At 39.1% G+C, this 22,874-nt stretch overlaps 1 protein-coding gene across 14 annotated transcripts in view; it reads left to right on the top strand.

The window, feature by feature from the left end:
* The window catches only part of TJP1 (tight junction protein 1), a 343,543-nt gene that overhangs the window by 281,200 nt on the left and 39,469 nt on the right, over positions 1-22,874 (top strand). For all 14 annotated transcript variants that reach the window (XM_073799877.1, XM_073799875.1, XM_073799874.1 and 11 more), the window contains 4 exons: positions 7,676-7,952; positions 12,229-12,332; positions 12,914-13,082; positions 13,387-13,534. In XM_073799877.1, coding sequence (XP_073655978.1) covers positions 7,676-7,952; positions 12,229-12,332; positions 12,914-13,082; positions 13,387-13,534 — 698 coding nt within the window. The remainder of the gene's footprint in view (positions 1-7,675; positions 7,953-12,228; positions 12,333-12,913; positions 13,083-13,386; positions 13,535-22,874) is intronic.

Here is a 22,874-nt window from a genome sequence, read left to right as displayed (position 1 = left end):
AAGAGAAGATAGTAAAAGATTGTTTATAACATAGTGAACATGTGTAGTTTTTACTAAAATTCTGAACATACTAAAAAAGCATTATGAAGCGAATGGGCGAAAACACCTTCCTAGAGATAAACTCTGAACACTTTAGTATTTACCCACATGGCTGCATAGCATTTCAGTGTGTGTGCACACTTCCTCAATGCATTCACTGATGGGCATTTCAATGTCCAGTTTCCACAAGTATTTTTTTAAAAATTAAGATTATTTTAAAATAATCTTATTAAAATTATTTTTAATAAGATTATTTTTTAAATAATCTTTATTATTTTAAAAATAATAAAGATCATCGTATTTCTATCTACTTGTTCAGTTACTTTTTAAGAATAACTTCTTAGGAGTAGCTTTTTAGAGTCAGATGGCATGAACGACTTTTGATACATGGATTGCCAATTTGCCCATTAGAAAACCAATAAGCTACTGAGAGAGTACAATTTTATCAACGCTTACATCTCTGCCAAACTGATGGACTAAACATAGTATTTCAAATTACAAGTGGGTTTGATCTTCACCTGGTATGTATACTTCCCGTTATGTTTCTTTGCCTGTTCCTATTCTTATGTTGATGCCTGTCACACTAGTGTTGTGTGTATTAAGATGATTAGCCTTTTGTGGTATACACTGCATATATTGTTTTTCCATTTTCTTTGTGAGTGTGTGTACGTTGTTTACAGTGTTTTTTTGGTTTGCTTTTATATCATTTTATTTCATCATCATGGGAATGTTTTCATTTTTATCCTGTCATATCTGTCAGACTTTCACTTGATTGGCTCTGCCTTTGGTGTCATGCTTACAAAAGTCTTTACCTTACCAGAGTTATAAAAACATATATCTTATATTTTATTCTAGTACTTACATAATTTCATTGTTTTGTTTTATATTTGAATGTTTAATTCAGCTGACCTGTTTTGAAGTAGGCATTTTTTCCCAAAATTTTTGTTTCACAATTTTCAGTGTTAAAATCAAGTATGATTACCAAGCCTGAGTGGGTTTATAGTACTTAACTCATAATATAAATGGGGAAACATAGCAGGATTGGATATTTTTCAATGAGTTAAACACTTACTACGTGCAAATACTTCATTACAGGTACAGTTAAAATGACCTGGCCCGGACCTTCTCCTCAGGGAACTTGAATTTCAGTAGGCTTGATGGGTACACACAGTCACAGCCATCATGCAAATCATCTGAGATGGAGGGTGCGTCAGGTGCAGATTTCAGACAGGTGGTGCTCACTCTCTTAGGGGAGTGACGGGGAAAGCTTTGAGGACTCAACTGGTTATTTTGTTTATACCTTACTAGGGAGCGATTGAAGATCGAAGTGCTAACACAAAGAATTGCTTGTAATACAACATGTTGGAGATGGAAATAGAGGTGAGAGTAAGACTCAGGGAGGCAGTGAGGGGTGCTTTACAGTAAATGTTGCCCGAGAAGGGCCTCAGCCATGAGGCACCAAGAGTAGCAAGGCAGGCAGCCTTTTCTTCATTCATAACAGGGCCTTGGCTGCCTGTCCTTTCCACATGCTGGCCTCTTGCTGCTTGTTGACCTTTAGCTTCGATGTGTCCTCAGGGAGGCCTTCTCTGATCACTCTTGGTGGTAAGAAGCTGCGGTATTAAGTGTGGAGCAGCCCTTTGAAGAAAGTGAGTCACAAAAGGAAGAGAAAAGATGATAGCTTGGAAATGAGTAGCGAGATGGGAATCGAAGATGAGTTTGCAGATTAGTAGGCAGAGGACAGACTGGAGGTAAATAGGGAGAGATTATAGTTGTTGGTACCTGGCTTGCGGGGGGGTGGTAATTGATGAGGAAAGGTCTTGGAGGTGGGGAGGGATGAGAATAAGCCCCTCGGAAAGGGTGTTGTTCATGCAGGAAGAGAATCGAATTGTCTGAGACCAGGAAGGAAGACCAAATAAATGAGACACTGAAAGCATGTGGGAGTGGGGAGGTGAAGTGGCACTGATCTCTATAAATCAGGCCTAGTGACTGGCATCTCAGAGAACGGTTTCGGGATACCTGTGTTAGCACATTCCATGGAATTTGAGGCAACAAGAGGTAGATGAAAGGATTGCTGAATAAATGAAAGAATTCTTTCAAGTAAAATGAATTTATAGAGGAGAACCTAACCAGCCGGTGTGGGGATGCAGCCATCTGAAGGGGAAGATAATACAGGACAGGGTTTGACCTGGCACAGGACCAACGGGTCAAGAGAACGTAACTTCCCCCCAGCTTTACTGAGATACAGTTGACATACGGCACTGTGTAAGTTTAAGGTGTGCAGCATGATGATTTGACTTCATGAAATTATGACATCCATCATCTCATATAGATACAAAGTTAAAGAAATAGAAAAAAACATTTTTTCCTTGTGATGAGAACACTTAGGATTTACTCTCTTAGCAACTTTAATTATATTTACCATGTTGTACATTATGTCCTTAGTACTTATTTATCTTATGAAGGGAAGTCTGCACTTTAAAAAAAAATAATAATTTTATTTTTGACTGCATTGGGTCTTTGTTGCTGCGCGTGGTCTTTCTCTGGTTGCGGGGGCTACTCTTCATTGTGGTGCGCAGGCTTCTCATTGCGGTGGCATCACTCGTTGCGGAGCACAGGCTCTAGGCACGCCGGCTTCAGTAGTTGTGGCTCACGGGCTCTAGAGCACAGGCTCAGTAGTTGTGGCACACGGGCTTAGTTACTGCGGCATGTGGGATCTTCCCGGACTAGGGATCGAACCTGTGTCCCCTGCCTTGGCAGGCGGATTCTCAACCACTGTGCCACCAGGGAAGCCCCAATTTGCACTTTTGATTGCCCTCATCCAATCCCCCCAGCCCCCGTCACCTCTGTAGCTACAAATCTGACCTCTTTTTCTATAAATTTGTTTGTTTGTGAAGTATAATTGACCTACAACACTGTTAGTTCCTGTTATACAACATGGTGATTCTATATTTCTCTACATTTCAAAATGGTCACCAGGATAAATCTAGTTACGATATGTCACCATACAAAGATACTAGGTAGTTACTGTGTTTCCTACACCGTACATTTCATACCCATGACTCATTTATTTTGCAACTGGAAGTTTGTTTGATCTGTCTCACCTGTTCCTTTCCCTCTGGCAGCCGCCTGTTCTCTGTATCTGTAACTCCATTTCTGTTTTGTTATGTTCGTTCATTTGTTGTTTAGATTCCACATATAAGTGAAATCATACAGTAGTTGTCTTTCTCTGTCTGACTTATTTCACTTAGTGTAATACCCTCCAGGTCCATCTGTGTTATTGCAGATGGCAAGATGTTACTCTTTCTCATGGCTGAGTAGTATTCGTGTGTGTGTGTGTGTGTGTGTGTGTGTGTGTGTGTGTGTGTGTGTATCAAATCTTCTTTATCCGTTCATCTGTTGATGGGCACTTGCTTTGCTTCCATATCTTGGATATCATAAATAATGCTGCAATGAACAGAGACATGCAAATGTCTTTTCCTTTTCCTTTCTTCCCTCCCCTCCTTTTTTTTTTTTTTTTTTTTTTTGGCCTCGTGGCATGCAGGATCTTAGTTCCCCGACCAGGGATTGCACCCATGCCCCTTGCAGTGGAAGTGCAGAGTCCTAACCACTGGACCACCAGGGGATTCCCATAAATGTCTTTTCTAATTAGTGTTTTTATTTTCTCTGGGTGAATAGGAGTGGAATTTGCTGGATCATATGGTAGTTCTATTTTTAATTTTTTGAGGAGTTTCCATACTGTTTTGCGTAGTGGCTGGACTAATTTACATTCCCACCAACAGAGCATGAGTGTTCCCTTTTCTCCACATCCTTGTCAGTGCTTGTTATTTGTTTTCTTTTTCATAATTGCCATTCTGACAGGTGGGAGGTGATATCTCATTGTGGTTTTGATTTGCATTTCACTGATGATTAGTGATATTGAGCATCTTGTCATGTGCCCGTTGGCCATCTGTATGTCTTCTTTGGAAAAATGTCTATTCAGATCCTCTGCCCAGTTTTTAATTGAGTTGTTTGTTTATTTTTTGACGTTGAGTTGTGTAAGTTCTTTGTATATTTTGGATATTAATCCCTTGTGGGTCATATTGTTTGCAAATATCTTCTCCCATTGCGTCTGCGGCCTTTTTGTTTTGTTGATAGTTAACTTCACTGTGTAAAAGCTTTTTTAGTTGAATGTAGTCCTGTTTGTGCTTTTGTTTCCCTTGCCTGAGGAGGCATATCCAAAAAATATTTTTAAGACTGATGTCAAATAGTGTACTGCCTATGTTTTCTTCTAGGAGTTTTATGGTTTCAGGGCTTATATTTAAATCTTGTATCCATTTTGAATTTATTTTTGTGCATGATATGAGAGAGTAGTCCAGCATGATTCTTCTGTATGTAATTGTCCTGTTTTCCCAGCACAATTTATTGAAGAGGCTGTTTTTTCCCCATTGTACATTCTTGCCTCCTTTGTCATAGATTAATTGCCCATGTAAGTGTGGATTCATCTTCTGGGCCTTCTGTTCCGTTCCATTGATTTATGTGTCTGGTTTTGTGCTAGTACCATGCTGTTTTGATGACTGTAACCATATAGTATAGTTTGAAATCTGGGTGCATGATGCCTCCAGCTTTGTTCTTCATTCTCAAGATTGTTTTTGTTTGTTCGTTTTTTGCTATTTGGGGTCTTTTGTGTTTCCATATAAATTTTAGAATTACTTGTTCTAGTTCTGTGAAAAATGCCATTGGCATTTTGATAGGGATTGCATTGGATATTTAGACGGCTTTGGATAGTATGGTCATTTTAGCAATATTAAGTTTTCCAGTCCATGAACTTGGTATATCTTTACATCTGTTCCCGTTGTCTTCAGTTTCTTGCATTGGTGTCGTTATATTTCCGAGTATAGGTGTTTTACCTCCTTAGTTAGATTTATTCCCAGGGATTTTAATTAATTAATTAATTTATTTATTTTTTGCGATATGTGGGCCTCTCACTGTTGTGGCCTCTCCTGTTGCGGAGCACAGGCTCCGGACGCGCAGGCTCAGCAGCCATGGCTCATGGGCCCATCCGCTCCGCGGCATGTGGGATCTTCCCGGACCGGAGCGCGAACCTGTGTGCCCTGCATCAGCAGGCGGGCTCTCAATCACTGCACCACCAGGGAAGCCCCCAGGGATTTTATTTTTTGATGCGATTTGTAAATGGGATTGTTTTCTTAATTTCTCTTTCTGATAGTTCGTTGTTAGTGTATAGAAATACAACAGATTTCTTTGTATTAATTTTGTATCCTGCAACTTTGCCGAATTTATTGATGAGCTCTTAGCAGTTTATTCATGATGCCTTTAGGATTTTCTATAGAGTATCATGTCATCCTCAAACAGTAACAGTTGTACTTCTTCCTTTCCAATTTGGATTCCTTTTCTTTTTCTTGTCTGATTGCTGGGGCTAGGACTTCCAACACTAAGTTCAATAAAAGAGCGACAGTGGGCATCCTTGTCTTGTTCCTGATCTTAGAGAAAATGCTCTCAGCTTTATACCATTGAGCCCACCATGTTAGCTGTGGGCTTATTATATATGACCTTTTTTATGTTGAGGTATGTTCCCTCTATATGCACTTTGTTGAGTTTTTTTAATCATACGTAGATGTTGAATTTTATTAAAAGCTTTTTCAACATTTATTGAGACGATCATAAAATTTTTCTTCCTCAGTTTGTTAATGTGGTATATATCACATCGATTTGTGGATATTGAACCATCCTTACATCCATGGGGTAAATCCCACTTGATCATGGTGTATGATCCTTTAAATGTATTGTTGAATTCAGTTTGCTAATATTTTGTTGAGTAATTTTGCATCTATGTTTATCATTGATATTGGCCTGTAATTTTCTTTTCTCTTCTCTTTGTCTGGTTTTGCTCTCAGGGTGATGCTGGCCTCATAGAATGAGTTCAGAAGCACTCCTTCCTCTGCAATGTTTTGGAAGAGTTTCAGAAGGATACATGTTAACTCTTCTGTAAATGTTTGGTAGAATTCACTTGTGAAGCCATATGGTCTTGGACTTCTGTTTGTTGGGAGTTTTTAAATTATTGATTCAGTTTCATTACTGATAATTGGTCTGTTCATATTTTCTATTTCTTCCTGGTTCAGTCTTGGGAGGTTGTACATTTCTAGGAATTTGTCCATTTCTTCTAGGTTGTCCATTTTATTTGCGTATAATTGTTCACAGTAATCTCTTGTGATCTTTTGTATTTCGGTGCTGTCAGTTGTAACTTCTGCTTTTTCATTTCTGATATTATTGATTTGGGCCCACTCTCTCTAGTGCTGGCCCACTGGTGGGTAGAGCTGGGTGGCTGGTTGTGCGGCCAGGGGTCCTAGTGTAGGCTTGCTGGTGAGCAGGCTGGTTTCAGACATCACTGGCTGCAGGGTTCGGGGTGTTCCAAAGCTTTGTAAGCCTACTGGTGAGTGGGGCTGGATCCCAGAGTGGCTGGCTGATGGGTCCAAGGTGTTTCAGAGCTAGTATCGGCCTACTGGTGGACAGGGTCAGGGTCCTATGTGTCCCAGGGCTAGTGCCCAGCGTAGGCAGGCTGGTCATGGAGTCTCTGGCTGCAGGGCCCTGGGGGTCCAGGGGCTGGTGCCAGCCTACTGGGGTGGGCTGGGTCCTGACTCAGCAGGTACAGGGCTGTGGTATCCCGGGGCTAGAGAAAATCATTTAAATATCGAAGCATGACAACTCATCAAACTTGGGAGGAAGACAGTTGAAACCAGGAGGGAATTGATGGACTAGGAGAATAGGAGGGCATGGAGGAGTCAGACATAAGATGGACATGGAGAAGTTTCAGTAGATCAGGGTGTCAGAAGTAGAAGACAAGGAGTGTTACTCAAGAAGATCTTGCAGATCTCTGATGAGATCAAATGTATACTGGTGTGAGAAGACAGAGTGCAGTCCAGGGATTAAGAGGCCACTCAGTCAGAAGGCAACGCAAATAGATCTTGATCTTACAGAAAGTAAAGGAAATAAGTGGACAGGGAAAATTGAACCAGTATCAGAGTCAATTGAGTAAAGAAAGCCAGAAGAAGGAATTTATGCATAGACCATAAATTACAAATTTTGGAGAGAGAGAAACAAAGTTTGTATTGGTGGAGTATCATGGAGTTATTAGCTCCAACACAACACTAAGTTCAGTGTTAGTGTGGAAGTACAATAAATTTCTCTCTTAGAGTTCCTGTAGGACAGTTGTGGGCCTTGATACTCATGGATTCTGAAATTTTTAAGGAATCAAGTTGGGCCTGCAAGTTTGCTCTGGTTTGGTAACAACTACAGTATATTTGATTGTATTAGAGTACAGTGCTCCCTACTTTATTCAAACCACCAGTAATTATTAGTTTTCCTGTAAGCTTGTAATTATTACACATAGAAGATCTTCTGAATTAATTAAGAACTTTATTAGGCCCTCTATTCCAAATTTGCTTCTTAACCAGATCTGTTTACCAGGAGAGCAGAAAAGATAACCAATATAGAAAAGTATTCCTTATTAATTTGTTATATTTGTGTATTATATCTCTTATTTATAATGAGTATGAGACCAGAAAAATGTGATCTTCCTCTCTTAAGAACTGAAAGTACATATATGAAAATCAGCTCATATTCTAATCCTTCTTATTTGTAGACCATTCGAAGGAAAAAGAAAGTTCAGATACCAGTAAGTCGTCCTGATCCTGAACCAGTATCTGAGAATGAAGAAGATAGTTATGATGAGGAAGTACACGACCCGAGAAGTGGCCGTGGGGGCATGGTTAACAGGAGGAGTGAGAAGAGCTGGGCCAGGGATAGAAGTGCAAGTCGAGAGAGGAGTCTGTCTCCGCGATCTGATAGGCGATCTGTGGCTTCCAGTCAACCTGCCAGACCCACCAAAGTCACACTGGTGAAATCCCGGAAAAACGAAGGTATTTTCTACCAACTCGTTTATCATTTTCACATGAAAATTTTAAGACTAATTTTAATGAGAAGTAAGTTTGCCATCACTTTATATCTTTGCTTTGTTGTCTTCTGTTATCTTCGTTTTTGTGTCCTGTTGCTTTAAATCAAATCCTGTGATGTCAGGCTTCAGGGGTCATCTGTTTCCTCTTCTTGAATCATTTTGTTGTAGCAGATAGTACTTCACAGAAATTGTCCAGTAGTTGGATTTTGGATTACTTCTTGTGAGTAGAATAGGCTAATACAAGAAATGTCACGCCATCACCAAGTTGCAATTCAGTGTTTTACTTAGCTGTCAGGATCAGTAGTACCTACATCTGGGTGGAAATCATTGGATTCGGAGGGAGGGCAGGCTGCCTTTTCTAAATGGAGAGTCGGAGGGAGAGGACCCGCCACAGGATATTGCTCTAAAAGCAAAGGACTTGTTTGTCAAAAAATTTTGAAACTGAAGCCTAGCTGCCTCCCCTCAGGTAATCACATTTGATACAAATGAGTCTGATTGTGGCTTCTTGCTGCCGTGGGCGTGTCTCTCCCATGCAGGAAAGCGTTGATGACTGATCATTTTGATAAAAAGGTGTAAGAGTATTTGAAGGCTGGCTCTGATCCGCTTTACTGAAACCTGACATGTCTCCTGGTTATTGCTCCCCTCTGCCCTCATCCATACCAACTTCTCAGTCAGACTGTCTGTGTTCAGAGCTGTTTCTCCTTGTTCACCACTCACTCTTCAGCCCTCTCTCTCTGGTATCTGCTCCTAGAACTGGTCATACTAAATCCGGTAGAAATTTCTAGTCTTTATCTTACTTGCCTTTTCAGTACCATTTCACATAGTTAACCACTCCCTGTTTTTTTTGAATTGTATTTATTTTTTATACAGGTTCTTATTAGTTATCTGTTTTATACATATTAGTGTATATATGTCAATCCCAGTCTCCCCGTTCATCCCATCCCACCCCCACCCCCACCACCCCCAGTTTCCCCCCTTGGTGTCCATACGTTTGTTCTCTACATCTGTGTCTCTATTTCTGCCCTGCAAACCGGTTCATCTATACTATTTTTCTAGGTTTCACATATATATGTTAATATACCATATTTGTTTTTCTCTTTCTGACTGACTTCACTCTGTATGACAGTCTCTAGGTCCATCCACGTCTCTACAAATGACTCAGTTTCATTTCTTTTTATGGCTAAGTAATATTCCATTGTATATATGTACCACATCTTTATCCATTCATCTGTTGATGGGCATTTAGGTTGCTTCCATGACCTGGCTATTGTAAATAGTGCTGCAGTGAACACTGGGGTGCATGTGTCTTTTTGAATTATGGTTTTCTCTGGGTATATGCCCAGTAGTGGGATTGCTGGGTCATACTGTAATTCTATTTTAGTTTTTTAAGGAACGTCCCTACTGTTCTCCATAGTGGCTGTATCAATTTACATTCCCACCAACAGTTCAAGAGGGTTCCCTTTTCTCCACACCCTCTCCAGCATTTGTTGCTTGTAGATTTTCTGATGATGCCCGTTCTAACTGGTGTGAGGTGATACCTCATTGTAGTTTTGATTTGCATTTCTCTAATAATTAACCACTCCCTGTTTTTTGAAATAATGTTTTCTCTTGGCTCCTGTAATGCTCTGGGTTTCAGGGGTTCCTCCCTCTTTCTTTTCTGTATCCTTGGCAATCTCTTTGTCCTCATTCTACCTTTCAGTGTTCTGTGGATTTCTGTTCTAGAATCTCTTTTCTACTTCATATAACATCTTTAGGAAATCTCATGTCTCTCAGTGTCGTGGGCTGCTCATGATGGCACAGCTCCTTCCCTAGGTCCAGTGTGTGTACCCTGGTGCCCCAGCTGACTCATAGGCATGTACACTTAGGTGTTCGTCTGCATCCCTCAGATACAGCACATCTCCCTCGTGGAATGTTTCTTATGAAATATCCCATTGCATATATTCCTGTCTACCCGGTCTCTCAAGCCAGCCGGGGGCAGCATGGTATAGTTTTCCGTGACATCTTTTTTCCCCTGCTTTCCTATGCCCGGTTAACACCTTCTAACTTCCTAAACACCACACTTGACTGTCCTACTCCTCCTTTCTCCACCACCACCACCCTCATCCAAGCTACCAGCATCTTTTTTTTTCTTCCATCTTTATTGAGGTGTAATTGACATTGTATATTAATATGTAAAGTTGTTATGTATTTAAGGTGTGTACAGTGTGATGGTTTGAGGTATGTATACACTAGGAAACGATCACCACAATCAAGTTAATCAACACATCGTTACTTTTTCCTTTTTTGTGTTGTGGGGCACGGCGGGTGAGGAGCATCACACCACTGTCTATTAAGTGACTCACCCAGCCTCATGATGCAGTCTCTGGATCTCCCTGGTCCATTCTGTGGACTGCTCCACATGGTTACAGGGTCCTCTGGGCTGCTTCTCTGTCTGACTCTTGCCCTACACTTATGACTTCATCAAACCTGTCTTGTCTTTCCTTCATACCTTCTGGTGCACTTGTTTTTAACCATTCTGTCTCGACCGGTGTGCACACGCACGCACACACCCACACACACACACCACCACCCCCACCCAACCTCATTTCTCAGGTTTATATTCTTTTTTTTTTTTTTAAACCCACATTTGTTTTTTTATTTATTTTTGCTGTGTTGGGTCTTCGTTTCTGTGCGAGGGCTTTCTCTAGTTGTGGCAAGCAGGGGCCACTCTTCATCGCGGTGCGCGGGCCTCTCATTATCACAGCCTCTCTTGTTGCGGAGCATAGGCTCCAGACGCGCAGGCTCAGTAGTTGTGGCTCACGTGCCTAGTTGCTCCGCGGCATGTGGGATCTTCCCAGACCAGGTCTCGAACCTGTGTCCCCTGCATTGGCAGGTGGATTCTCAACCACTGCGCCACCAGGGAAGTCCATTTCTCAGGTTTAGTGTTAGTATTTCTTAGGTAGAGTTTCAGCTTTAGCATTTGCTTCTCAGGGAGGCCTTCTCTGACCCCCACTAGGCACAGAATCATGTATTGCTCCATCCGAACTCTTCATCACACAGGTAATTGTGGTAACGTCTTTTTCCCTACTGACTAGGGAAGCTGCCAGAGTGCAGGGACTGTCTCAATTGCTGGTTTTTATCTCTAGTGCCTACCACCTAGTTAATATTTACTAAGGAAATACTTAGAATAAACGAATACATTAATATACAAGGAATATTTTAGAGTCATCTCTGTATTTTGGTCATTTATAATTTTTAAGTCTTAAATAAGGACAGTCTTTTAATCAATACTTTCTTTTCTGTGAGATATAGTCACCATTTCTAAAGCACACATAGTTGACTGCCTAGATCCCCTAGAAGGTCATTTTCTTTTTTTTAACCCTGATTCTATTCCTGCTTGTGAACACTCTTTGTATATTTGCCTTAAGTTGAACTGTAACTGATGTAACTTTTAAAAGCTTGAGTAGCAGGTCTGCTAACTTATCCCATCTTAAAAACAGTTTTGTTTCCCTTCTGGTTTTTGTTTTGTTTTTCTTTCCCAGTAAGACTCAGTCCTACTCTTTATCCTAACGCAACCGGGGCAGTCCTGTTCTATTGACATTATACTGTTAGTTGTAGTCATTGTACAGCTTTGCAGGCCCCCTGGACAGTTTTCTGGACTCTCCTGGTAACTTCTTTAACTCTGACCACTCCCTCACCCACAGGTGCAATTAATGTTGCCACGCTCTTGGGCACTTTGGGCACTTTGTCGGTTGTTGGAAGGACTGGCATCTTTAACTCCTCCCCACATCTGCTTGGCTTGTTTGAAGCCCTCGTTTGAGTGGTGCACACTGATGCTCTGTGTATGTCTCTCAGAGAGGTGTTAAAGTCATCAACAAAATCGTAAAGGATTCCAGAGTTTTCCTTTTCAGAATTTTATTCTTTAAACCTTCTGAGAAGCTAGTGCATCAGCATGACACCATCAGAGAGAAATGGTTATCTCTTCGGATTTTTCTCTCTTTCAGTACAGTGAGAGCACGATGTGTCAATCTTTTGTTTGAACCACGCACTTTCCCTTTGCTTTCACACTGACAGTGAAAACTTTCTGATGATTAGAGGAAATGTCTTCTTTGCAGGAAGGCCAAGAATAATTTCTTATTACTGATTGTACTTAAAAACTCTATGCGGTGATTATTAGTTTCATACTTTTAAACTCTATTTAAGAGTCTTGGGATTTTACTCTTGGGATTTTACACTAAAGACATTTAAATATATTATTTCAGAATATGGTCTTCGATTGGCCAGCCATATATTTGTAAAGGAAATTTCACAAGATAGTTTGGCAGCAAGAGATGGCAATATTCAAGAAGGCGATGTTGTATTGAAGGTATAGTCATATTCTTACATTTTGATGAACTGCAGTAGAAAACAAGTTCTAGTGTGACCACATAGCTCCTGTTCATGCTTGAAGCGATTTTGCCAAAAAGAATTAAAAATCAGTATTTGGGGACTAGATAGTTTGCCACTGGCTATTATTACATGTCAACACTGACGCTTTTCTTTGGGCATAGAGTCATCCTAGAGAATTAATAGCGCCAAATGTGTATTTTTCACTAATAGGAGTTACTTTTGTAGATAGATTTGTTTGTTGTTCCACATTAAGTGGTTTTGATAACTCCTCCGGATATTATTGATGTGTTTTGTTAGTTTGCCCATGAGTAATAGAAAGTGATGGGGAGGAGGTAGAGGATGCTAATTTGGGCTTTTCTGGCAGAGCAGCAGTGTAGTACAGATTTTATTATTTCAGTAAGGAGGAGTACTTTGATAGTTTAGGAGAAGTGTAAAGGGAATATTTTGGTTCTCAGAGCAAGCCCAGGAGTAGTCTAGATATTCCTGTTCATGTCAGACTAAGTTAACGTTTGTATTTTTGTCATTTACCTTCAACCTATAGTTTCTTTTCTGTTGCAGATAAATGGTACCGTGACGGAAAATATGTCATTGACAGATGCAAAGACATTGATAGAGAGGTCTAAAGGCAAGTTAAAGATGGTAGTTCAGAGAGATGAGCGGGCTACTCTGCTGAATGTCCCTGATCTTTCTGACAGTATCCACTCTGCTAATGCCTCTGAGAGAGATGGTGAGTGTGGCTCTGTTTGCAGAGACCCTTTAAGTGACCTGTTTCTTAAAGTGGGAAGATTTGACATTTTAGAATGAAATGATAATTTTCTATAAGCCAGACACCTTCAAAATATAAGAATTCAAAAAAAATTTTTTCTGTTGACAGCTCACCAATATCAAATAGTAGCTGATTAAGTTAATGCTTAAATCAACCATTTTATATGAAGTTATATTTAGTAACTTATTTCCATTATTATTGGAGTACCTTATATTTTACTGTAGTCATTTCATGGGAAAATAAACAGCACTCTTTTGTTTAACAGACATTTCAGAAATTCAGTCACTGGCATCAGATCATTCTGGTCGATCACACGACCGGCCTCCCCGTCACAGCCGATCACGATCTCCTGACCAGCGGTCAGAGCCTTCTGACCATTCTAGACAGTCTCCACAGCAGCCCAGCAATGGCAGGTAATCATGCTCTGTTGTTTAAAATAAAACAGGTGTGTGTGCTTGGTACATGTTTCTGGTTTTGCTTAGAAATAAAATTAGAAGATAGGTTGTCTTTGGATTACTTAAATTAGGTTCGTGTTTCTTTATCAATTTAGGTATTTCTTATCTAGAATAACAGAGGTCAAACTGTTTCATAAAAGGCCAAAGAGTAAGTATTTTAGGCATGTGAGCCAAGTCTTGTCACTACTCAGCTCTGTCTTTGTGGCACAAAACTAACTGTAGACAGTATGTAAATAAATGGGCATGGCTGTTTTCCAATAAAACTTTATTTTTAAAAAGTTGGCTCTCAGCTGCAATTTGCTGACCCACTGCATTAGAAGATGCTAGCAAGCTTTAGGACAAGTTAACTGTATACAGTAGAAGTCCTTTAGTGGAGAGATTAACCTGGACTTTATTTTCTGCTTTAAAGTACACTGTCTGGTATTTATGCCAAAGGGTCTGCTATGCTAGTAGTATATGACTTACCTGAGTTTATAGTCTCTGGGGTCACATATACATTTGAGAATGTGAGGAAAATTATGACTCTTCTTTCCAGAAAAATGCACATGTACACATACGTGTAGCACTTTACATAAGAATTCTGGACACTCCCCAGGGCTCTGTAGGCCACCTAGGGGTGGACCTAGTGTTTAACAGCAATCCATATGGAGATCTTCTGTAGACACTTGAAATTTCAGGTCCAGAGCTGACCAGTTTAAGATTCAAGGTGGTGATTTGGGACTTACTGCATGAGGGTGTTAGCTGAAGCCATAGAAGTCACTAAAAGTGCCAAGAGAAACAATATAGATAGAACGCCCAGAGGTGGACCACAGGGAGTGTTCCCCGAGGAGGCAAGGGAGAAGTCCCTCCCTGGGAGAGAGCTGTCCTCAAGATTGTCAGAAATCATACAGATAACAGTTGTTATGCACCCCTGAGTTTAGATATTTGTGAGGCTGATTCTCTCTGAATTTCAGATTTTAGACATATAAATTGTATTAACCCTGATCTTTGTAATTAATGTTATAATTTTTTTAAGGAATATTATAGTATGTCACATGCAAAATGGACTTATAGTCGATTATTAGTTTTAACTGCTGCAGGTTAACATATTAATTCTAAAAATCTCCCTGACACAGTACAGACCTTATCTGGAAAAGGACAGCTGCTGCAACATGTACACAGTGACAGAGCTAACATCCCTGATGAGTCACGGGGAGTGGCTGTAATTGTAACACAGTTCTCTCACCTAGAAGCTAGGCTGGCATCAAGCAATTTGGACATGATTTTCCTTTAAAAAGAAAGAAAGAAATGCTCATCAAAACTTTGGCCATTTGTATTTATTGTAATCAAATTCTAAACCTTAGAAAGTTCTTTCTGATACTTACTTTTTTCCATTTAGATTTCCTAAACACTTGACATCTGTAACTTTAAAAGTTGAAGAGGATTTAAAAATTTTTTTAACTATCTTCATATTATATTGGGTTGTTTTACTCTCTTGGGAACCTCAAGTATTCTTTATGGGTAACACCAGTTATATGAGATCTTTTAAAAATACAGAATCCTGGGCCTGCTTCTCAGTTCATCTGAGGTGGAGGCAGGGAATACTTTTTTAAAGTTCCTGATAGCATTCTCTTCTATACATTACCAGATTTGGGAACTTCTGGTTAGAACATGTAGCATATACTAAGGAAAAGATAGTACTTTGAGTACAGAAGACAAAAAGTCTTCAGATTCTTTTCCAAATGTTTGTACTGAGAATATAATTCCTGAAAATTAAGTGACCTGTCAAAAGACAGGATGTAAAGTAGTACCAGTTGCTTAAAGGTTTCATTTTCATTTCCCCCCTAAAGTTAATATTAAAATCCAGATAACTGTGGGAGTTTTAATATAGAGGGTGCCTTGCATTTTGAGAAACAACTTAGATATAGTAAGAGAGTAAAATCCTAGTATTAAAAAACACATGGGACATTTTCTTTTTGTTATTTAATTTTGTACAGATGTCTTTGTTTTACAAATGTTCTTTAAATGCTCTTGTTTAAAAAGTGAAACAAAAAAAACTGGTGAGAAAAGTTTCAGTTTAGTGTGTAAAACACTAGCCCCACCTTTTTCTCTTCCTAGATTTCTGAGTATTTTCCTATGTTTGTAAGACTGCAGTTATCTGTTGAGAATAGTAACTTTCATTTTGTCAGAGGCAATAGAATATAGTGATTTCTTTGGGCTTTGAAGCAAGTTTTCCTGGGTTTAAGTCCCACCCTGCCATTGGTTACTTGCGCAACCTTGAAACCTCTCTGCACTTTAGTTTTCTCATTTGCTGTAAAAAAAGGCATCATACATTACAAAGTTGTGAAAGTTAAATTAGTTATTAGAACACCTGGCGCAAATATTGGCTGCTCTCATTAGTATGGTGATTAGTAGTAGTAGTAATAGTATCATCAGTTAGAGTTTCCAAAAGTGCTTTCACATCTGCTCATATTAAACCATTTCTAAGAAGATTTGCTCGTTTTGTAGGCAAGTCAGCTTAAGCTGAGTGGTTGTGATAAAGTCCAGGGTTATGTAGTTGACAAGAGATTAGAGCCAGGATTAAAGCTCTTGGCCTTTTGACTTAAGTGTTTGACCTTATGGGTGTAGAGAAAGAAAAAAGTGGAAGGTTACTTAAGGGAGCAGAAATCTATAAAGCATTCCATTGTGTTCCATTGTTGTCATGACCTACTTATGTTCCTCTGTGTGATGTTCTTTTCTTGGAGAACAAATGTTATATGGTCTGAGTTCTGAGAAAAACACATGAGCGTGTTTCTTCATAATAATTGGATGAGCAGTGTACCCTTACTGTTGTCTTGAACATGGGCTGGCAAACTACAGCCTGTGGGCCAAATCCAGACTGCTGCCTGGTTTTGCAAATAAAGTTTTACTGGAACTCATCCTAATTAAGTTGTGGCAGAGACTGCATGGCCCACAGAGCCATTTACAGAAAAAGTCTGCCAGTCCTTCCCTGGTCTAGGATGTTAAAATAGTTTTGTTTTTAAATTGAAAAATAATATATGTATAGAGAATTATTACAGTGATTTTGTTATAGCTTGATGCTGTTGCTAAGTTTGTATTGTATATTTTATTCGGTGTTTTTTCACTGCCCACTCTGGGCCAAGACTCCCTCTCTAGGAGGGAGCTGGGCATACTGAGAGTCCTTGGCTGGTGGCACTGCCTCATGGCGATTGTCAGGGGCTGTCAATGAGAAGACTCTTTCACTGATTTCACTGCAGCCCCTGCATGACTAGAGAGTATTGGATTTGCAGAGTGTGTTCTAAGCCTCTGTTTGGTTATATTGTACTCTCCCTAGTATTTACAGTTAATTTAACAGATCCATTTTATGCGTTTTCTCCCTAGAGGAGCAACATATGTTTACGTTTTTGGTTCTGTTCTATAAACTATTTTAATAAAAGTGACTCTCATGCTACTGATTAATCATAAGCCGTCGCATTGTTGAAAAAATTCTATTACAGTAAAAGCTCAGACCAGTTAGGATAAGGTTCAACTGTAGAAAATTTGCATTGTAAAGGTTTGTATTTTGTATTTCTTATACTCAGTCATTCCATAAACTGACAAGGTGCATCTGAGAATAAGCTGTTTAAGGTTTTTAGGGAATTGTATATTTTAACAAACAGGAAAAAGTCTGATTTATATTTAGCATATCTATTTCATAAAAATGATTGCTTCTGAAGTACTTGAAAGCAGTCTAGAGATTAAAACTGTAGAAGTTTAAAATACTTGTTTCATTGTTTGTTTCTCTTGAGAGAAATGTCTCCACTGAATTCTGAAGTTAGTGGTGTCAGTATTGATACTGCTTATGGTGTAACAAATATATGATGATTAAATTTGTTCTTATGAATGCGAATTTCTAGCCTAAATCTGAGCATTGAGCCAAGTTAAATAATCAAGTTAAATAATGGGATCAAAAATCCTTTAACTATACAGTCCACCTATATCATCAGGGTTGAATGCAGGTTCATGCCTTTGTTCTCTCAGAGTGCCAGGTGAGTCCTCATACACATGCATGTAGGGCATATGGTGTTTCTGCTTAAATACCTTAGAGAAGCCTTGGCTTTTAAATTAAAGATCTAGTTTTTTTATTTACACAGCTTATATGTCACCTTCCATAGTTGTTTTCTTTGAGTTTAGAGAGCTGTAAATATTCTTTTGCCCTAGTATATATCGTTTCTGTTAGATATTGTGTAGTTCTGTTTGGAACATACCTAGAACTTTGCCAATAGGCTAAAAATTATTGTGGAAACATCCATATACATAAGCTGAACATTTCTTTTTACTGTTTCAAAATGTAGAGAAGTATAACCTTCTTCTGACTGGTGAATTTCAGGGTTTTTTCCCCTGATCCTTGGTTTTAGTCCTTTGTCTTAGGTAGAAAAGATTTTATTACCTCCAATTTGAAAGATGCTTGATTCAAAACAAGATTTATATGTGATACTGTTGGTAATTAATTTGGTGCAGGTACTATTACATTTTCTTTTTCAGACATGCTGTGGAGTCCTGCATCCTTTTTTCCCTCCCGCTTTCACCTCAGATAGTCAGGTAGAGAGATTCAGCTTATTAAATCTTAGTGAATTTAATCAACAATTGATGCCTCCTTTTCTATGCCTCCTGTGCCGTGCACAGTTGATGGTGAGTGATCAGCAGTCAGCACAGTGAGTGTTCTTCAGTGAAGGTTGAAAGATTTTTTCCTTCACCAGTAATTTTGACATTACCCCGCTCATTTTTCCTTTATGAAGTTTTGTTTTGTTTTTTTCGGTACGTGGGTCTCTCACTGTTGTGGCCTCTCCCGTTGTGGAGTACAGGCTCCGGACGCGCAGGCTCAGCGGCCATGGCTCACGGGCCCAGCCGCTCCGCGGCATGTGGGATCCTCCCGGACTGGGGCACGAACCCGTGTCCCCTGCATCGGCAGGTGGACTCTCAACCACTGCACCACCAGGGAAACCCCTATGAAGTATTTTTTGATAATGCACATGTTGTCAGTGTATGATTATAAATTATGCCCTCAACAATCTAGGCAAGATCCCTTGTACCATAGAGCTTATATCCAAGTGAATAAAACTGATAAATGCGTTTGAAATATGAAACAGTAATTTGCATTAGCGGTAAAGAAAATCAGGGTGATGTGACAGTGCAGGAAGAGGGGGCAGTATTAGAGACATGCTTGGGCAGAAAGAAGGCTTCTCTACGGTCAACTTATCTTGATATGAGTGAGTGAGAAGGAGCCAGCCAAAGGAAGATCATTCCAGAATAAGACAGAGATGGAGATACATTCAGCTTGTTGGAAGAACAGCAAGGTGACTGGTGTGGCTGGACCACAAGGGCAACATAGCCAGGGATTTGGAGTTCTTAAACGTTTTTTTTTTTTCCTGTTTTGGAAAATTGGTTAGGGAGAATGTGAAACTTCAAAGTTTATCACTTGAATTGTTACTAAATCTTTTTAAAATAAGATTCTTTGTCTAACCTTTCAAAGTGAGTGGAATATTAAAGACCCATCCTGAACTTCTGTTATTCAGATAAGAGCCAACTGTTACTTTCAATCCTTGGGAATTTTCGGTTACAGGATTAAAACTCTAAACTGAGGTTTTGTTTTCATATGCTTTGTAAGGGGAAGGGCTGAGGGAGGACCATAGCTGATACATTTCTCTAGTTAATATAGACCTAGGTCTAGTAGTGTTGTGCTCAGTGATTGGTGATGGATTTTAACCCCTAAGAGGAGTTCATGGACCTAATGACAGCAAGGCAAGCTTAAATATTATACTTTATAGTCACTATTTTTAAAGTAAAAGTGTACATTTTATTTACTCCATCAGCTGAGAACTATTTTCTTGTACAATATAAAACATAAAATATTATAAAAACAGACTTCCACTCACGTGTAAAAGTAGTAAGTATATGAAAAATCTTATTTCTAGTTTAAATAACGTAGGACAATTCTTTATTGCCTTTGAGAGAATGTTAATAAAAAATGAAGAGTATGGTAACACTGGTCTCTTGTTATAAAATCAGCCAAACATACTGCACAATCAAGGCTTGGTTTACACTAAATATTAATCTAAGTATGTAATAATCATACCACCAGTGAAGCCCTGATGATGCTGTTGTCCCTTAAGTGAAAGAAGGGTCCTTCTTAGTCTTTCCCCAGTTGTTCCTTACTAAAAATTGATCATTTTTTCAATTACACTTGTTGAACAACAGATCTGTTTTCTAATTCAGATGGACTAGGTTAGTCATTATCATCATAAAGGAACATGCAAGATGAGAATCTCTGTACAAGCTGATAGGCTTCATATAAATATGTAGCTAGGTTATTGCCAGAAAGCCATTTGTCAAAGTGAGCAATACAGACACTCATATTTTTTCAAAAACGTACACCACACATATATATATTTTTGAAAATAGATTACAATGTATAAAGAACAAATTTAAATTGTGAGAACTTTGCTTGCAAATGTAGCCAAGTAGATATAAGGTAATTATTCCCCCTGCTTTCTCAGCATACTCCCTGGGCAGCTCTTCACTTCTCTGCCCAAGTACCAGCCCAGAATCTCCACATCTCTCTGCCTTTTTCATCCCTATAATCGTCTGTGTGCCATGCTGTAATTTTTGAATTGCTGTCGAGGAGGAACCGCAGTATGTAAATATCTGTTTCCATATGAAATTTAGAAGATTAGCAATGGCTGCAATATTCTGAGAAGTCAGACTTGAGTGTGCCTTAGTTTTTCTTTCTCATATGTATTAGGAGCCCTCCATGCCGAACTGTCCCTGCCAGTGGAGAAGAACTTTGGAGTCTGGTTAAGTTACTTTCTAAGTTTCTATCTTTATTGATAATTGGGGCTGAGATAGTCCAGTGGCCTTTAAACGGTACCTAGTTGCTGTGTTCATCCTAAGCTGTGTAGATCTTGCCTACCTTTATGCAATAAATGAGTTTCTGAAAAGAAATTATAAATTGGCTTATGTAGGATGAGTCATTTATTATATAAGAGGAAATTAGCTTTATAAAAGGATTTTTTATTACAGTGAACATTCAGCCTCAGTTTATTTCCTGTATTAAGATTAGTTTTAAATAAGATGTAACCAGTCAGATGGGGAGGTGTTTGAGAACTGGAAATCAGAAATAAAACTCCTTGAAGAATTGGCAGTCTGACATATTTCATCAGCGTCTAAAAGACAGAAAGCACAGTTTCTTGTGAACAGAGCGAATTTAATACAAAGAGATTAAATATAACGAGAGTGGAGTGACAAGGGATTCGCCAGTAATAAACAAAGAGAACTGAAAAATATAAGAATCAGATGTAAGGAGCAGGTCCTTCCCCTGGTGCTGAGATGGATTTGCCAAAGGAAGAAGCTTCCCCACCTGTCCTCACAACACCTGAGGCCCACTGCATGGCAGAGAATTCACTGTGGTGTCACTGGATGAACTTGCAGGAAATCTGCCCTCCAAGGGGCTTGGGAAAGCCAATCTTGAGGAGGTGTCTTGTCAGAGACGGCGCACTGTAAAACCAACCTAGGAAGTGTCTGGGGAAAGCTGCTGGCCACTGAGTGCTTCTGGCCCCTGTGTCCTGCAGGGGCTGCCGAGGGGACGGAGGAGAGCCCCTTCCTCCTGCAGTGTCTCTCCAGGTCCCTCTCCTGACCTCGCTGCCTGCCCTCTGCCTGCACTAAGTGGTCCCAAACAGCTGTGACTTTACACCTGAAGTTTTGCACTTAATCTGTTACCCTTTGCTGATCTGGTTGAATGTGTGTTAATCTGCTGCTGTACTTACAGAGTTGACTGGATACAATTTAAGGCTCTGTTTACAATGAGCCCATTTATGTGACTGTAAAAACTCTCTTTCAGAGACTTTGTCTTAACAGCTGTTCCGCAGAGCTTTTAACCAGCCCAAAGTCTCTAGATTAATGGATCATTACCGTTAGATTAATATGTACAAGTGAAAAATCTGAAAAACAAAACCTATCTGCTTACCCTCCAGGGGAAAAACAAAAACACCCTTCAGAGGGTCTCAAGGTCCCCTAGAATGCCTGGAGTTTCTTTCTAGGCTACTAGGAGCCAGAGTGTGGTAGATAAACATGAGTCCAACTCAGGACAAAGATGGTTTTTGTATAAAGCTGGCTTGACTCATAATAGCAAAAGTTGTTTTTTACTAAAGCTTAAATATTACATGGGAGCCATTAGGGTAGAACTATGTAAGGAAGGTTTGGGGAAAATATATTTTCCTTTTTTATGGCTTCACTTTCAATAATTGCCCCTGATTGTAGGCTGATTCTGTGTGTCTAAATTCTATTCTTTGTCTTATAATAGACTTAATGGTCATACATGCTCATAGTAGAACATTTTAAATGTTTGGAAAAGTTGATTATTTTGTTCTATACTGTTACTCTAGATCTTCATTGCCCAACACCATTGCCACTAGCCACATGTGGCTGTGGAGCCTTTGAAATGTGGCCAGTTTAAATAGAGACGTAAGTGTGAACCTATACACTGGAGTTTGATGACTGAGTACACAAAAAAGAATGTGTAAAATACCTCATTAATCATTTATATTGATTACTTAAATAATATTGTGGGTATAGTGAGTTAAATAAAATGTATTAATTGATTTCACCTCATTTATTTAATATGGAGTCTAGAAAATTTTAAATTACATAAATGACTTGCTTCACAATTCCATTAACAGCACGGCTCCAAATCTGCATGTATTGAATAATGCTTCCATCTTTTGGTAGATAATGGAAATACACTAAAAATGAACAATGATTTTTCCAAATATTAATTGTATGAAAAATTTAATAGAATGATGTGCGTTCCACCCATCTGCAATGTTAAGTCATAATAATTATATTAAAGAAAGGTGGTATAGAGTATGAAAATTAGCCAACTCTACTAGCGGGAGTTCCGTGTGATGTACGGAGCAAGAGCCCTATTGCACGACAGTCCTGGTTATCACTGGGGAGGACGTTCAGATTAAAATATTATCATTGATTCTTAGTTATCATTAATGTCACTTGGTCACATTCTAAGTTTAGAATTTTTAAGTTACAAGAAACAAGAAAATCAATTGGAAACGTTTGTTTTTTGATCTTTTTTAAGCAAATAGTCTTTAAAGTCTGTTGCAGAGCAACAAAATCTGTAGAACTACTAAAATTATGTAGTTCTTTAATCGCATTCTCTTCAATGAGATTTGCATCTCATTGCATCTATAAAGATGCAATGAGAATGCATCATTTGCATTTTTCAGTGCAAAGAATGCAAGGAGAATTTATTATTTTGTATTTCCCTTTA

This window comes from Tursiops truncatus, chromosome 2 (genome assembly GCF_011762595.2).
Source record: "Tursiops truncatus isolate mTurTru1 chromosome 2, mTurTru1.mat.Y, whole genome shotgun sequence".
In the NCBI taxonomy this organism is placed as follows: Eukaryota; Metazoa; Chordata; class Mammalia; order Artiodactyla; family Delphinidae; genus Tursiops; species Tursiops truncatus.
The sequence above is the reverse complement of the archived record's forward strand: the minus strand, read 5'-3'. Positions and strand labels throughout refer to the sequence as shown.